Raw genomic sequence first — 17,232 nt, forward strand, 5'->3', positions numbered from 1 at the left:
AGGCCTAGGGGAACATTAGTTCTCGGGGAACCACACTTGTGGCAAAAACCCCTATTATTATACCATGCATACGTTGACTTTTTTTATTATTATTTAAAGAAGAAACCAAACCAATATATAGTTGACATTTGAGGTTTAATGCTATAGAAAAACAATAAAAAATTGTGTTTTCAGATTGTTTCAAAAATATGGCATGCAGTTGCTTCAAACAATGGTATAAAGCTATTCAATACATCATTCAATGTAAATTGTGATCATCTTAATTAATAATCGCAATTACAATTTCAAGGGAATAATCGACAATTATGATTTTTGTCATAATCGTGCAGCCCTATGGTTGATAATTTTTTATTTGTTCTTTTTAAATTACTGAGTGTTTACTTGTCTTTAATAATGCTTAAATTTATATTAGTTAGGCTAGTTGTTTTTGCTGTGGTATTTTTAAACAATAGACAAGTGTAAGTGTGTAAGTCAGTGTTCTTTAGCCTGTTGATTCATGGTATTTAGCCACAATGAAATGTTTTGCAAAAAGAGTACTCGACCGTGATAGCGACGATCGATCATGTAAACAATGATCGAAATGTTTTTTTTTTTTCTTTGGGCGGCGCCCTGAGCACTGATTGTTTAGCTTGCCACAGCATGCATCAAAAGACGTGAGACAGAATGTCTGGCTTCAGTTTGACAAGACAGATGGAAGAGAGCACATTTGTAATGCACGCGAGAGCGCATGCATGTAATTCACGAGCACAAATCTCTCTGCTCGGACGCAGATTTCTTTGAGTCTTGCACTGGACGCGCTCAAACTTTGTCCTGTCACGAACCTCAACGTGCTTTTTCTCATGGAGAGAGGGCACCCACCAGCAGAAACATAAATCGGTGCCTGTGATCATCAGTGATTTTCATACTGTAAAATAACATTTTGGTTGACCAGAAAGTGCAAATTTAATCCAAAATATTACTGAAATATTAGAATAAATAAAAACTTACAATAGTGACACTAATGTAGCCTAATAGAATGTGAATTTTTGTTGTGCTTTCGTTTCGTTGGCTTTCGTTTTAAAGCACAACAGGAGTTACACTTTCAGTCAAGCTCACGTTTGCATTTGCGAACTTTTTGTTTGAAAGTTGTAATAGCTACATCTGATTAATCTAATATAGGATGCATTGTGATATCAACATTTATTAACATGCTGAATGTGCTGCATATCAGTGTTTAGTTTCATGCTCAAATACAATGCCCGATGTCTGAGTTATTTGATTGCTTTTAGGCTAGATGTTTCTTTAAAAAAAAAATACTGATGTTATAATAATGCAGCAGTGCTTTTTTCATCATATTTGTTCAATGGCATGTGCTAATTCGTATAATTCGTATGGCTTCAAAAACGCGCAGGCAATTTATTTATAAAATAAAGCACAAATCTGCCATAAATATAGCATTATAATGAGAACTTTATAGAAATCTATAGTAAATTCTGTCCTTACCCGTGTTTCAGCGCGCTGTCATGAAAGCGCATCATGGCGGGAGATCTCTCTCACTCTTGCTATAGCGCGTAACTTAAAGTTCACTGGCATTTGCATCCTTTTGTGCAGATACCAGTTGTAATGTTACATCTATGTTATGTATCCTATGACATATCATAGGATGTGTCATAGAACAGACTTCAGTTTATTGGCATAAAGTCACTCTTCACCTCAGGCAGCTATTTCTTTTAGATGCTTCTTTATTAATAACATTGCTGCATCATAATCATCTAACAGTGTTCTAATCACATGTTCATGTTTTCATAGACAGGTTTTCATGTCATATTTTTATTTTTAACATTTATTTTCATAACAGTCTTCAGATATTTTCATTATCTCCATGATGGCCATGCCAACTCGATTACTCGTTTTTTGAATCCTATCAATGATCGAAATGAAAAATTGCCAAAAATGCCCATCCCTATTACCAGTAAGTATTTGCTATTCTCAGGTTTTCCACAATTTCAATCAACTCTGCAAAATTCCACAGATTTTCTTCCATAGTCAGCGCAGAAAATGTTTCGGGGCTAGTTTGACCCATCAGATCTGATTGGAGTGTTTTGTTGATTTTTCTTGTAAACTGTATCCTGTCTAGACACAATGTAACAAGAGACTTAAATGTTTTTGATTTCTGCAGTTTTGTGGTGGGTAGCTCCACCCACACTGAAAATCCAATGGACTAAAATCCTACGCCTCCTTTGATATATGTATATATCAAACATGACTGAATAGAGATTAATTGTGGGTTTATAGCCTTTAATTTGAATACATTTTAAACATTTTCTATTATGAAACAGCCAGTTAAATAAAGGCTTTTTAATATTTTGACTTTGAAGTGTGACCTGGATTACCGTTTGTTTTTATTAATTTTTTTTTATTGTTATTAATTGGAGAAGTTTTGAAACATTATATGATAAATTCCTCAATTTCCACAAAAAGATCCATAAAAAGCATCTCATCTGGTGAGGCATTATGGAAGTCATGGGAAATACAGTATTCAGCTGCATTGTATTGGAGAGCGCACAAAATCCAAGTGATGCTGATTAAGTGTGATTTTCTTGCATCACACAGCTTTTTAACTTTCACTGTGGACAAAAGAAAAGCACTTGTCACTGGAATCTTGTCTCATGCATGCCTGTGACATGTTGTATATGTTATATTTGTTATGAGAAACATTTTGCCTATTTTTATGAGGATTTGCATAATGTTATGAAACATTATGCCATGGAATTTATTATTGTTAAGGAGCATGTCACCGCCTGAGCCACACACATCCATGAGCTACAAAAGCAGCCGCAGTGGTGCATGTGTGGCGGCATCCCACTACTTTTCGAGTGCTGACACCACTGTCAGTCAGACAGTAATTGACATAATGGGATTGTCAAGCTCTACAACAGCAATGCAGTCGATCGTTCTTCTGTGGTAGTACTACGAAGGAACACAGTCCATGTCCTTTTTCTCTTTCGCTCTCTCTCTCTTTTTTTCTCTCTCTCTCTCTCTCTCTCTCTCTCTCTCTCTCTCTCTCTCACTCTCTCTCTCTCACTTTCTGGACCGTTTCCAGCTCAGAATTACTAACTCTTTTCCCTTAAGCTGAGTCTTTTGGATAAATCCATGCCGCTGAGGTGATGAATATCCCATAAGCCCTTTGTACAACTTTTATTAACATCCAGTCTCATTGGTACAGTCATAATGATTGGTTACTTTTCTAATCAAGGCACAGCATGTCCGCACCTGCCTGTCGAAATGCATCGCTTGCAACCAGATGTTTAGTCTCCAATGAATATTTTAATTAGCTCTTTGTTTCTACTTGCCGATGGGTTGTAAACTGGTTGCAAAAAAAAAAAAGGTCTGGATTTCACTTTATGATAATACAGTGAAAAATTAAAAAAAAAAAAATTCAGTCTGTTTATACAACCCGAATTCCGGAAAAGTTGGGACGTTTTTTAAATTTGAATAAAATGAAAACTAAAAGACTTTCAAATCACATGAGCCAATATTTTATTCACAATAGAACAAAGATAACATAACAAACGTTTAAACTGAGAAATTTTACAATTTTATGCACAAAATGAGCTCATTTCAAATTTGATGCCTGCTACAGGTCTCAAAAAAGTTGACACGGGGGCAACAAATGGCTGAAAAAGCAAGAAATTTTGAAAAAAAAAAAAAAATTAGCTGGGAGAACATCTAGCAACTAATTAAGTTAACTGATATCAGGTCTGTAACATGATTAGCTATAAAAGGGATGTCTTAGAGAGGCAGAGTCTCTCAGAAGTAAAGATGGGCAGAGCTGTGAAAGAGTGCGTAAAAAGATTGTGGAATACTTTAAAAACAATGTTCCTCAACGTCAAATGCAAATTTGCAAAGGCTTTGCAAATCTCATCATCTACAGTGCACAACATCATCAAAAGATTCAGAGAAACTGGAGAAATCTCTGTGCGTAAGGGACAAGGCCGAAGACCTTTATTGGATGCCCGTGGTCTTTGGGCCCTCAGACGACACTGCATCACTCATCGGCATGATTGTGTCAATGACATTACTAAATGGGCCCAGGAATACTTCCAGAAACCACTGTCGGTAAACACAATCCGCCATGCCATCTGCAGATGCCAACTAAAGCTCTATCATGCAAAAAGGAAGCCATGTGTGAACATGATCCAGAAGCGCCGTTGTGTCCTGTGGGCCAAAGATCATTTAAAATGGACTGTTTCAAAGTGGAAAAGTGTTCTATGGTCAGATGAGTCCAAATTTGACATTGTTGTTGGAAATCACGGACGCCGTGTCCTCCGGACTAAAGAGGAGGGGGACCTTCCAGCGTGTTATCAGCGTTCAGTTCAAAAGCCAGCATCTCTGATGGTATGGGGGTGCATAAGTGCATACAGTATGGGCAGCTTGCATGTTTTGGAAGGCACTATGAATACTGAAAGGTATATAAAGGTTTTAGAGCAACATTAAATGAAAAATACGTCAAAGATGACCACAAACTCTTCAGCAGCTGGAAACCTATATCAGGCAAGAATGGGACCAAATTCCAACACCAAAACTCCAGAAACTCGATGCCCAGACGTCTTCACACTGTTTTGAAAAGAAGAGGAGATGCTACACCATGGTAAACATGCCCCCGTCCCAACTATTTTGAGAGCTGTAGCAGGCGTCGAATTTGAAATGAGCTCATTTTGTGCATACAATTGTAAAATTTCTCATGTTATCTATGTTCTATTGTGAATAAAAAATTGGCTCATGTGATTTGAAAGTCATTTAGTTTTCATTTTATTCAAATTTAAACGTCCCAACGTCCCAACTTTTCCGGAATTCAGGTGTAAACCTGAAATCCAAAATAATGATACTGAATGTAATTCTTTGTTTTATTTAATAATTGTCCATGTGTTAGAGCTTTATAGAAAGAACAAATTCTCAACGTGACATGCGTTCTGACTAGTGCGAAACTTAGTTTGAGTTAACTTGCGCATTCATGTCATTGCAAGTTGTAAACTATATTTATTTTGTGTGTATATCAGATTTGTCCCAGGGCTATGATTTGGGTGAGTTCATTAACCCACTAGTAATGCTTCAGTTTACCGTTCACCGTTCAGCTTTACTCGCTCAGCTCCACAAAGTGAATCCCCAAATTCCTGATATTATTGGATTTTTTTTAGTTCATTGTTAATGCCTTGTGGTGTTATTTTTTTTTTATTATTATTTTTTTTTATAAAATAATTTAGTTATAATATTAATATGCTAATTTATCATGTTCATTATTGTTGATTAAATAAAAGATCATCAATAATTTTGTTGATGTCATTAACACTTTTTCACCTATCCAGTGAAACACAAACATCACATTTTGAACTGCCCAATAACACGACTACCTGTTTAAATCCACATTGTACATTTTCCCCTCAAATCAGTGTGTAAACGGCATTTTCAGATTCCATATGGGCCCGCAGATCATTCCCGTTAAAGTAAATGCTACTAAATGGTTTAATTGCGTGTATGTGAGAAGGGTTTTGGCAGCGAAGCGGCTCTGGAGAGCTGTGGAGTATTTCTCGCTGTGTGGTTATGTAGACATGGTGAATGTGTGACTCCCTATGCTGCTGCTATGAGATTCTGTCATTATATTCTCAGTGGCCGGTGTGACTCATTCGTCCTGTTCTGTGACTCAGCTCTCACCGCAGATGCCTTCCATTGAAAAACATCTCATGGAGATGGAGGTCAAAGTGAGGCTGATGAGATTGGTGACATCACGGAAGGTGTGACTGCTTTAAGATCCTAACTCGGGTGGGAATACAGGGGCTATGTGTGTGTGTGTGTGTGTGTGTGTGTGTGTGTGTGTGTGTGTGTGTGTGTGTGTGTGTGTATCTGCTGTTGGTAGCACAACTGCGTCTATATTTGTTCGCTGTGATGAACTATGCAGATTAAATGGGAGATCAACAGCAGATAATGTCAGGTTCTGTCTGGGAAAAGAAGCCCTCTGGCCTCTATTTTCAAACACACAGTCCCACAGGGCCGTTTGATGCAGAGAGCAGTCAGTAACTATTTCAAACAGAGCTGCTCGCACAGAAACGAGAGAGATGAACCTCCACCGCTTCAGTCCCTGACATAGTACACATGGTCCGATCAAGATGAACAGTGCTGTGCTTTGGGTTGGGTTGCATTAGAATGGCCTGTTGTCCTCCTGTGTGTGTGTGTGTGAGAGAGAGTCAGAGTGATGAATGGAGGTGTCTGTTTGTGGTGTGTAGGACTGGTCTGTATGAAACTGCTGCTTACCTACAGTGGATGTTATCTGGTGCTGAGGATAGAAGCAAGACCATATTCCTTTGGTTATCTATTAAGCCACTGGACAAAACAAATCATATGCGATGATACATACACTACTGTTCAAAGGTTTTGGGGTCAGTAAGATTGTTTTTTTTGTTTTTTTTTTTATGTTTTTGAAAAGTCTTTCATTCTCACCAGGGCTGCATTTATTTGAATTTTATTTTATTTAAAATAGCTGTTTTCCTGTTGAATATATTTTAAAATGTCATTTATTCCTGTGATGATGACCAAGCTGAATTTTCAGCATCATTACTCCAGTTACATGATCCTTCAGAAATCATTCCAATATGCTGATTTGGACCTCAAGAAACATTTCTTATTATTATCAGAGTTGAAAACAGCTGTGCTGCTTAATACTTTTGTGGAAACGGTGATACAAATTTTTCAGTATTATAAATAGAAAAATCAAAAGAATTGCATTTATTTGAAATAGAAATCTTTTGTAACATTTTATTAGAAAAGTTTTTACTGTCATATTTGTTCAGCTAAGTTCACTTTGTTCACCTTGCTGAATAAAATTATTAATTTCTTTCTTCCAAAAAGGAAAATCTTACTGGCCCTAAACTTTTATAAATGAAGTGCTTGGATTTATATGCAATATATAATAAAAGAAATGTTATAACATAATGCATGAGAAATATTTGGTCACTAATAGAATAATCAAATGTTTGACATTGATCAATGTGAACTCTTCTGTACAGACCATCATATTCTGTTTACATCATTCTCAAATCATGAAGATTTTTCCACTCAAATTGTTCCACTGTAAATAGTAATACGCTCTATCTACTCAATAAAATTGTGGCAAAATAGTAAAAGCAATATTATTAATTAAATTCAACATATAAGAATTGAGTTAGAATTAATCAGATTAATTCCTTAAAAGTCAACCATTTAAAATGTGTAATATTAGCAAACACCATTAAAAGAACCACAAACTAACATAAAAAGCAGAGTCAAACTGCCCAACTAAAAGAAACACGGATCACCATAATGATGACCAAACATTTTCAATAAAATCAACATCTAAACTTGTTAATTCTTGTCTCTTTCCTTCAGTGATTCTACTTGTTATCATCAGGTGTCTTCAATGTTGGCAATAAAAAATAAAGAGTTCTTAATTCATCTTTGACGTCTGTCCGTCTATTCAGATATTTGTGTTTAAATTTTACTCGTTTTAAATGGTTGACATTTAAGGAATGAATTTGATTAATTACAACTCAATTCTATTTGTTGAATTTAATTAATAATATTGCTTGTAATCTGTTGCCAAAATTTTATGGAGTAGATATAGCGTATTACTTTTTACAGTGTATGCTGATAACAATTTTTTTAAGGAAAACAAACAATTAAATCCTTAAAAAAATAAAAGTACATGTCTGACCAGCTTGGTGCTCAGCTAAAACCAACAAACCACCTTTGACTAGCTTAATTTTTTCAACAGGGCAATTAGAGAGAGGTTAGAAATGGACATGTAAAAAATAATTAGAATGTTTTTGGTATAAGAGTAAATGATTAACACAAAAAATAAAGCGCTAGGAAAGTGTAGACTATGACCCCTTCTAAGTAATGAAAAGGGTGGTAGAAACCAGTGTTGAAGCCGAGACCTACTGATTCAAGGCCGAGTCAAGACTAAGTCCAGATAAGGGTCAGGTTTCTCATTTTCTTGCTCTTGTCATGGGCTCGAGAATATGTTAGTCTTAGTCTTAGTCAAACTCGACCCTCTTCCGGTCTCTGTCTTGACTTGGTTTTTAATGAGGTGGTCTCAACTACAACACTGGCAGAAACAATGCTCAGCTTGTTTACACTATGACAGTAATTTTCTGTATGTTTGTATTTCTCAGGATGGTGGAATACTCCCTTGATCTCCAGAACATCAACTTCTCCGCCATCAGAACAGTGCGTGTACTTAGACCTCTCAAAGCCATCAACAGAGTACCCAGTGAGTAAACAACACATACACTTTCCCCCAAAAATCTGTGATCTGCAAACCTCAGGTGTTACACATGCTCCGATTCAATGTGTGTCAGATTTTTCTGGTTTTGTTAATGCCAAGCCTCAAAAGCACCCTCATGTGTCAGCTCCAACCCCTGTCCTATCAAAGCCACGGTAGCATGCATTGTGTAGCTTTGTGTTTGGCATGCAGGTTTTCCAGAGCAGCAAAGCTGGAATGAATCAAAGAGGATTTCAGAGCTATTACTTCCCTGCCACCACCATTAGCAGAGCCAGATTAATCCCTCCTGTAATTGGGTAGAAAAACCGTTGTCCTTGAACAAATGCCATAATTCATATTCCTCTGCTTCACGTTCACACCCATCACAAAAGTTGTGGCCTTTCTTTGAGCTTCCATAAGAAGCCCGGGATTTATCAATATTTCAGTGCCCATGGCCATGGTGTAGCGCATGAAATATAAATGCTAACTGAATTAGCTTGCATTTGATTTTTCTGCTCGAAGTCTTGATGAAGAGATAGCGAGTGTTCGAGGGGAGGGTTTTGGAAAATGTTTGTAGAATGTAGGTCTTTGTGTGTCTGGAAATAAAAACTGATTTCAACGCACACAAACACAATGCATAAACACTGTTACACACTCTCCCTCGTGCATGAAGGGATGCAAAATCGAATTAACATTCAAACATCCAGTGATCTGTGCATATAGCATGTCAAATTGTAGCAAGGTTTTATGCAAGGCTTTGTAAAGGGATAGTTGAAAGTGAACATTCAGTCATCATTTACTCATCCTCATGTCATTCCAAACATGTATTTTCTTTCCTTTTGTGTGAATGTGAAAATGGATATTTAGAAAAATGTTTGCAAAATCATTTTCTCGGAAAAGAGCAGTCCGGACATTCAGCATGGTTACCAAAAAAACTGGAAATTTCAGGGAATTGTAAAAATCCAATGCCTAGAAAAGTAATGGATATTTCTAAAATGATTATACACTACCGTTTAAAAGTATGAGGCCAGTGAGGTTTTTTAAAATACCTTTATTCAGGCAATTATGTATTAAATTAATCAGTAAAGACATTTAAAGATTCCTATTTCAAATAAATGCTGTTATTTTGAACCTTCTAAATTCATATCAGGTAAATATTAATGACCAGAAAAGTAATTGAAATTCATTGGTCAAAAGGTGTGGGAACCTTGATAAATTATCTTATTTGAAGGCTGTCCATGTATTTTTTTTTTTTTTTTAATGGTCAAATTATGTAAATGATGGCAGAATTTTCATATTTAAGGTACTCTCTCTTTAAAGGGATAGTTCACCCAAAAAATGACAATTCTGTCATTAAATACTCACCCTCTCGTTGTTCCAAACCCGAAAGACTTTCAATCATCTTTGGACAAATCTGAGTGATTTCTGTCCCTCCATCTGCTATGCAACTACCACTTTGATGCTTCAAAAAGTTCATAAAATGATTGTAAAAGTAATCCATATCAATTGAGCAGTTTAGTCCATTTTTTCTAAAGAGACATGATCATTTTATATGATGAACAAATTGAATTTAGGCCTTTATTCACATATAAACATTAATCACATAATTTAGGATAAACGGAAGCTCAAGCATGCTTGCTTAACGTATGAGAACCAATGAGGTTCATTCTCTTGTGTTACGCAGCCAATTTGGACCAGCAAGGACCAGTTAGTTCTTGCTGTATGTACACATTATAATCCTCATCATAAAAGTGAAAATAACATTTTAAAACATGGTTTGGTAAAGTGATCAGCCCCTTAGAGTATACCTTTATAAACTTGCTCAGGTGCAACCAATCAACTTCCAAATCAAACACCAGGCTAATTGTCCCACCTGACATCTATTGTAGTGGTTTTTAATTACTTCAGAATAAAACCAGCTGTTTCCTGAAGATTCCACTGTTAGTAGTGTATGGTACTGCAAAGAATTCACTATGGGAAAATGCTTTCAAATGGCCTCCGAGATAAAGTTGTAGAAAGGCCCAAGTTAGGAGAAGGCTGCAAAAATGTTTTGAAGGCTTTAGCTATCCCTCTGAGTACTGTTCAGAGCATCAAGAAGTGGAAAGCATATGGCACCACCAAAACATTGCCTAGATCAGGCTGTCCGTCCAAACTGGATGACCGAGCCAGGAGGACATTGATCAGAGAAGCTACCAAGAGGCCAAAGGCAACTTTGAAGGACTTACAAGGCTTTATGGCTGGGACTGCTCAGACTGTGCATGTGACAACTGGATTACTTTTACAATCTCTTTATGAACTTTTTGAGGCATCATAGTGGTATTTGCGTAGCTGTCAACGGATGAACAGAAATCGCTCGTTTTATTAAAAATATCTTCATTTATGTTCCGAAGATGAACAAAAGTTTTACAGGTTTGGAACACGAGGGTGAGTAAATGATGACAAAATTTTGGTTGACTATTTCTTCATTGATAGACATGGAAAAAAATATCTATCTGTTATGATATGTAGAAAAAAGAACATCCCACTTGGAAACGAAGCTCTTATTTAAATGTCCTTTTAATTCATCCTCTCTCTTCTGATGTTGTTGGTGTTGTTTTTTTAACTGTGATTTCCTTTTCTGTGAGCGGCCAAAGACACAATTCTGCTTTCATTCCAGATGTCCAAATATTCACAGCACTCGTCACTTCACCTGTCCACGTTCAGATTTATAACATTTTTGTGCTACCACACACCACACAGTGTGTTAATGTGGTCCATCAGCGTTGTGTTAGTCCCCTGTTGTGTTTTCCCCCAATCCCACACACTGAGGTAATCACATGCTGCTGTTCTCCAATCAGAACAGGCACACACCCTTCATTCAATCCCAGCAGTGCTTCACTAACACACATGAACACACCCTCGCTCACACAAACGAGCCCACTGTTGCAGAAGTAAACACACAAAGTTTTATGACGACACACTCTCAAGAGTCACAACTGGGTGGACGGTCATAGTAACAAATTGTTATATGCAAATAAAATGACTGAATGAGCTAAAAATAACCCGAGAATGGCAACATCATTAACTTCCGCAATGTGACAAATTTATGTTTAATGAGTGAAAAATACATTGATTTTGACTTTTTTTTTTTTTTGCTCAGTAGTATTATAAGGTTTTGTCAGCGGCAGGATGTGAAAATAAACTTTTTCTAGAATAATGAATATCTCAGAGTTATTATTCTTTCATATCATAATCATTTTTCTGTGTTTGTGTAGGTATGCGTATCCTGGTGAACCTGCTGCTGGACACTCTACCCATGCTGGGAAATGTGCTTCTGCTATGTTTCTTTGTCTTCTTCATTTTTGGTATCATTGGCGTGCAGCTGTGGGCTGGACTATTAAGAAATCGCTGTTACCCAGAGGAGAACTTCACCCTGTGAGTACCAAAAGAGGAGGGCTGGTGGGCTTAAGGGAGCGAGAGAGAGAGAGAGAGAGAGAGAGAGGATTGAATGTACGGTTTCAATGGTGATTTAATTGCGAAAAATAGGCAGAGAGTCCAAACTGTGGGTTTATTTGGATGACAGTTTAGGTTTACAAGGATAAAGAGATTGAATTTAGGAGGCCGGATCTTCTAGAAGATGCATTTCAGAGTGCTTGGTCACTCCATCATTGGATTGGATTTGTATTTCAAATGTCCTTTCTCTCTAAGAAGAGATACTTGATGTGATCAATGGATATTTTGGGATCACATGGACTTTGGAGGCCAATAAAGAAATTATTCATTCAATTCCATGTTATCCTTGTCGCATATTCTCTAATTTTTTTCAAAAAGTTTTTAAGATGTACACTAGTCTTCCTTTCACTCATCTTCTCACTTGTATCCTTGTTTTTAATCTCTCCTCTCATCTTCTTGTTTTTACTGTCTACCTGCCACTAAAAATGCAAATGTGGTTCCACCCAGTCGATGGCTCCAGTTGATTAAAACTCAGATTGGCGTCCATATTCATGAGTGGGTGTCTGCCTGAGGTTACCGTGCCAACCGTGGTCTGCCTGCTTCTTGCTGCTGTATGATTGGATTTGAAAGGACTCACGGTGCATGGCAGTGTGTGAGACACCCTGTGCGTTTGTTTGTACGCATTTGTGTGGGATAAAGAAGCGCATGTCTGGGTTTAAACGTCAGCTGAGGTCTGATTGTCGTTTATTGTCTTGCAGCGAGTATATTTATGGGCTGGCACTACAGTCAGAGGATGATGAAGTGTTTTGAAAGGAGAGTCTATCATAGTCTCTTGAGAGAACGCCTGATTTTCTTCTGCTTTGTACATTCTCTTACAGTCTTTTTAAAATGTACACTCTCTTTCCATTTTAGTTGGGGGAAGAATTACTTAAAAGAAAATGTTTTAATTGGGTTTGAAAGAACAAATGCTACACTGTTTTAGTTGAATGTATTATAAGGAATGCCTTTATATAAAAAATTTCTTTAGCTTTTGCAGATGTTTACTGCAAATGTTAGATCACAAGTTAGTCAGAACTTGTATTTTTATTTGGCTTCAAATGTTACATAACAATGTAATTATTGAAATATAACTGATTATCGAAACTTACGTACCGTAATTTATTACATCATAGTTTTACAAATATCAAAGTAACATCTTTAAAAGTGCTATAAGCAATGTCAGCCATTTAGCTAACTTTAGCCATTTTGTTAACTGTATAGCCATTTAGCCATTTTTAACCACATTTCTTCTCAGCAAACTCGGCAGTTGCTAGCAAACTAGTTTAAAAGAATGCTTTGTCACCTTGCTTTTCACCTTAATTTATTACATTTTATTGCATTTCAATTACTAGTTTGTGCCCATTGCCCCTCAGAAGTGACACTTTTGTTCTCTCAAACAAAAAAGCTGTTTTCGTGACATTCGCAAGTTTTAATGTAAATCTTAAAATATTGCATAGAAAATGATAGATTGAAACCTCAAAATGTGCATCAAAATGTATATGCTTGCTTGAGGTGGATACGTTATGTGTTCATTGACACTTTAGTCTGTTTTTTTTTTTTTTCTCAATATTCTGATTTTTTACTAATTAAATTTGCTTTAATGGAAATGAAAGTTGTCATTCCTCATGGCACCTATTTCAGTTATATCTGTCACCTTTAAAGCCATTATGAAATGGTAGTAGGGACAGAGTGTAATGTTTGATTAAGAAGAAACAATTCAATGCAGAAACTTGATTCTATTTACTGGTTATTAATTGATTTTAACGTGGGTGTTGCACTCAAAAACGAATGTGAGCTTGCATTTGATTGTGGTGGGGTGGGGTGAGGTATAAGCGGATGGAGAAGTCCAATGCGTGTCACTAGAAGGAAGTTTGCCTCATTTGTATCGGGAAGATTTGAATTAATAGACAAAAAAATAAAACATGCATGGATGAATCGTTACTTGCATTTAGAAAATAGTCATATTTCATTTAATGCCGACTTTAAGACCATCAACGTTAAGTAAGCTACAGTAGAGGCACCAAAAATACAATTTAGATTGCTGAAGTTGAACCTTTGAAAATGACTCAAATTAAAGAAATCCCTTTAAAAAGTCGACGCTCAAAGTCAAACCAATCTCCGAGGCTCATTTTAAGGCAGGAACACACCAAGCCGACGGTCGGCCGTCGGGCAGTTTTTGTTCGTCAGCCGATTAAGTTTTCTCAGTGTGTTCCGCACCATCGGCTGAAGTTGGTCCTCGTCAACTTTTTTTTTAGCCGATTCAACATGTTGAATCGGCGTCGGAGCTCGTCGGTCCGTCAGGCCGTCTGATCACTCTGATTGGCTGTTCAGCTACTGCCACCTGCTGGTACGGAAAGGCATTTCATCTTACGCAGGCGCAGAAGGGACGTGCTACTTGGCCGTCGGCTGTCAAGCGTTGGTTTGGTGTGTCAGGCCAACTTTGGACCCAGACGCTGCCGACGTGAGCCAACCCTGCAGTCCACTTTCGTTGCCACTAGTTGTCGGCATTGGCTTGGTGTGTTCCTGCCTTTATACTACATTCCTTAACACCCACCCACGTGCGACGGCCCACAAACAGCTTGTCAGTCATTGGTCAATTATCTCCATGTGCGAGAGCAGTCTCGTTGGCAGTAGAATGGCATTTTGTGCCACAGTGGGGTGTTAGCTGAGTGCCACGCTGGGCTGTGCATCTTAGTGAGCTGCCACGCTGTGCCCGAGCCCTGGCACTGGCACAAACATCATTCACACTCCAGCACTCCTTGCAGAGCCCTGACAGACCTACTGAATCTCTGTCTCTATGTCTTTCTCTCCCAACCCCCCCTTGTGTCGCCATACTGCTGAGCTCTTTAAGGAAAGCGGTGGCGCGCATTCCGGCTTGACTGTTGTGTTGAAAATTCAGAATGACGTTTATAGGAGAGATCTCAGTGTGTGCTGCACAAAGCCCACAGGGGAATTCATACATCTGTATGATGGTTTGATGCATTGGCTCAATTTGCCATATCACAGGCATTGATTAGTTTTCCGAGTTGGAAATGTGCACACGCATACCCTCGCACGAGTGTCACTACGGTGGTCTACCTAGACAAATTGCTTTTTCTGGTGTAGCCTGATATACCATTGCTCATTACTGGTATCGAATGGTTCCGATCTTTTGGCTGCCATGTTGTTGAAGGGCAAAGGAAAAATGTCCTCCACAACTGAAGAAACATTCTTGGCCTTTATCGAGCTGCGAGTCTGCGGAGGAGTCCTCCGTCCAAATGGGGAGAATTACACCCTGGGGATGATGAACCAATCCTTTCTTGGCGTCCAATACCTCCAACATGGCTGTCATGAGAGCTTTGTGTATGTGTGTGCGTATGCATTTAGATTAACTGTCTAGACCGCAAAGCAATAGAGTCATTGATTGGTCAGTGTGACTGTGGCTTGCATGTGCTATGTTTATGTGCTTTGTGGAAAAATGGCATTGCATGTTGCTGCATATACATGGATATGTGTGAGAGAAACAGAGAAAGAGGCTAAAAAGGAGTGTGAGAGTGGGAAAGGGAGGGTAAATAGTCATTGTGACCCTGTTATATGAATGAGAGGGTGAGTGGCTGATGGAAACAGCTATTTCTGGGCAGTAAAACACTGTGATTAAGGGGCAGACTGCCCTCAATGGGTCACTCCCAGAGAAATGGGCTTCACACATATGATACACACACACTACACAAGCTCAGTTGCTCTGTTATAGAGTGAGTCCATACTTGATACTTCTCAGATCTCTTCAGGTCTACCTAGAGAACTTTCAGCTATCCTGCAAAAACAGACTTTAATTTTTAATAGGCCAACAAGTGGCAACTTACCAGATGAGATCTATAGATGCTAGGGGTGTAACAATATATTGTGTTTATATTGTTTTTTCTCCCCCTTGTTTTAAGCACAAACATCACAAAATTTTGTTAGAAAATAATAAAAAAGTAAGAAAATAAACAAAAAATTGTGTGATCTGTCTATCTATCTATGTATATACAGTATGTATCTGTCTGTCTGTCTTCATTTTGTTCAGTTTTTAACACTGTATTTTTCAAAAACCTTGACTTCTCCTCTCGTCTTGTCCTCAGCACATCTGGCATCACCCTCCCCACCCCGTATTATCAGCCTGAGGAGGATGACGAGCGGCCCTTCATCTGCTCTCTGGCTCAGGATAACGGCATCATGTCCTGCAGAGATGTGCCCGCTCGGAGAGAGGGCGGACGGGAGTGCTGTCTAGATAAAGATGACGCACTGCACCGTCAGGCCCTGGGTCTGAGTGCAGAGCCATTGGTCAATGGCAGTGCCTCTGCAATGGGGCTCTGTGTGAACTGGAACCAGTACTACACCCGTTGTCATACAGGACACACCAACCCACATAAAGGAGCGATAAATTTTGACAACATAGGTTACGCATGGATTGTCATATTTCAGGTATGAGACTGAGCCAAGTGCCTTTTGTTGAAATTATACATCTGATTCAGTCTGTTTTGGGTGATCCAATCATAAATCAACAGCGCTAAATATAGGTGTAAATGCGATCCGACATATTGTTTTTTTTTTTAATCCAGTCACTCAAATCATGTTCGAGTGAAGTCAGAACTGCATGTGACCACAATTCATGTGTAGTGTGTTGCAAATGCTAATCCATCCTGATACGTTTTGGACAACAGTGAATGGCCGCCTACACACCTGTCAATCATCCACTGTTCTAAAACAAAGGTTTAGAGAAATTAACTCTTACTCTCTTATATTCTTCTTTTTTTGCATTTTATGAGAATTGAGCATAAGATATTCCGTGTGATTAAGACAAATCTAACAAAAGTGAGGTTTTTACGCTCGTAACACTTCTAACTCTTATATGCATATACATTTTATATGTAAATTCTTCCCTTGAAATCCGATCACAAATAGTAGACGCATCTTACTTCCTCACGAACAGCAGTTTTTCTCAACTAACGACTTGTGATTGATCATCTGGGACTAATCATACCAGTTGTATAAAAGAGCCTGAATGTGGTCTGATCTGGTTTATGCAGGTGATCACACTAGAGGGTTGGGTGGAGATCATGTACTACGTCATGGACGCTCATTCCTTCTACAACTTCATCTACTTCATATTCCTCATCATCGTAAGTTTTTATATGTTGGCATGCATGTCTTTAGAAATGATGCATGTGTCCTAATTATTGAGAACTTGTAGTCTGTGGTTTTATATGGCATATGTAGTCTGGGATGACCTGAAGTTTGGTGACCTTTAACAGGGCCAGAGGGTGAACTGGATGTTTGGTCTCACTTGTAAGAACAAAAAGGTCATGTCTCTCCCCTGGACACAAAAATACAGCTTAACACTTCACAACACTGAAACTTTTAGCACAAAGCCTACTAATTAGAGATGCACTCATATTAATATTCTGGCCGATACAGATAAGACAGTGATTATTTTCATGTTATGGCTGTTAACCGATAAATGGCTGATA

General features: G+C 38.0%; 1 protein-coding gene across 6 annotated transcripts in view; it reads left to right on the forward strand.

Moving 5' to 3' along the window:
* The window catches only part of cacna1ia (calcium voltage-gated channel subunit alpha1 Ia), a 203,365-nt gene that overhangs the window by 112,336 nt on the left and 73,797 nt on the right, over positions 1-17,232 (forward strand). For all 6 annotated transcript variants that reach the window (XM_051887611.1, XM_051887615.1, XM_051887612.1 and 3 more), the window contains exons 5-8: positions 8,184-8,281; positions 11,527-11,686; positions 15,844-16,186; positions 16,792-16,884. In XM_051887611.1, the coding sequence (XP_051743571.1) occupies positions 8,184-8,281; positions 11,527-11,686; positions 15,844-16,186; positions 16,792-16,884 (694 nt within the window). The remainder of the gene's footprint in view (positions 1-8,183; positions 8,282-11,526; positions 11,687-15,843; positions 16,187-16,791; positions 16,885-17,232) is intronic.

Source organism: Ctenopharyngodon idella, chromosome 3, assembly GCF_019924925.1.
Source record: "Ctenopharyngodon idella isolate HZGC_01 chromosome 3, HZGC01, whole genome shotgun sequence".
NCBI classification, from domain to species: domain Eukaryota; kingdom Metazoa; phylum Chordata; class Actinopteri; order Cypriniformes; family Xenocyprididae; genus Ctenopharyngodon; species Ctenopharyngodon idella.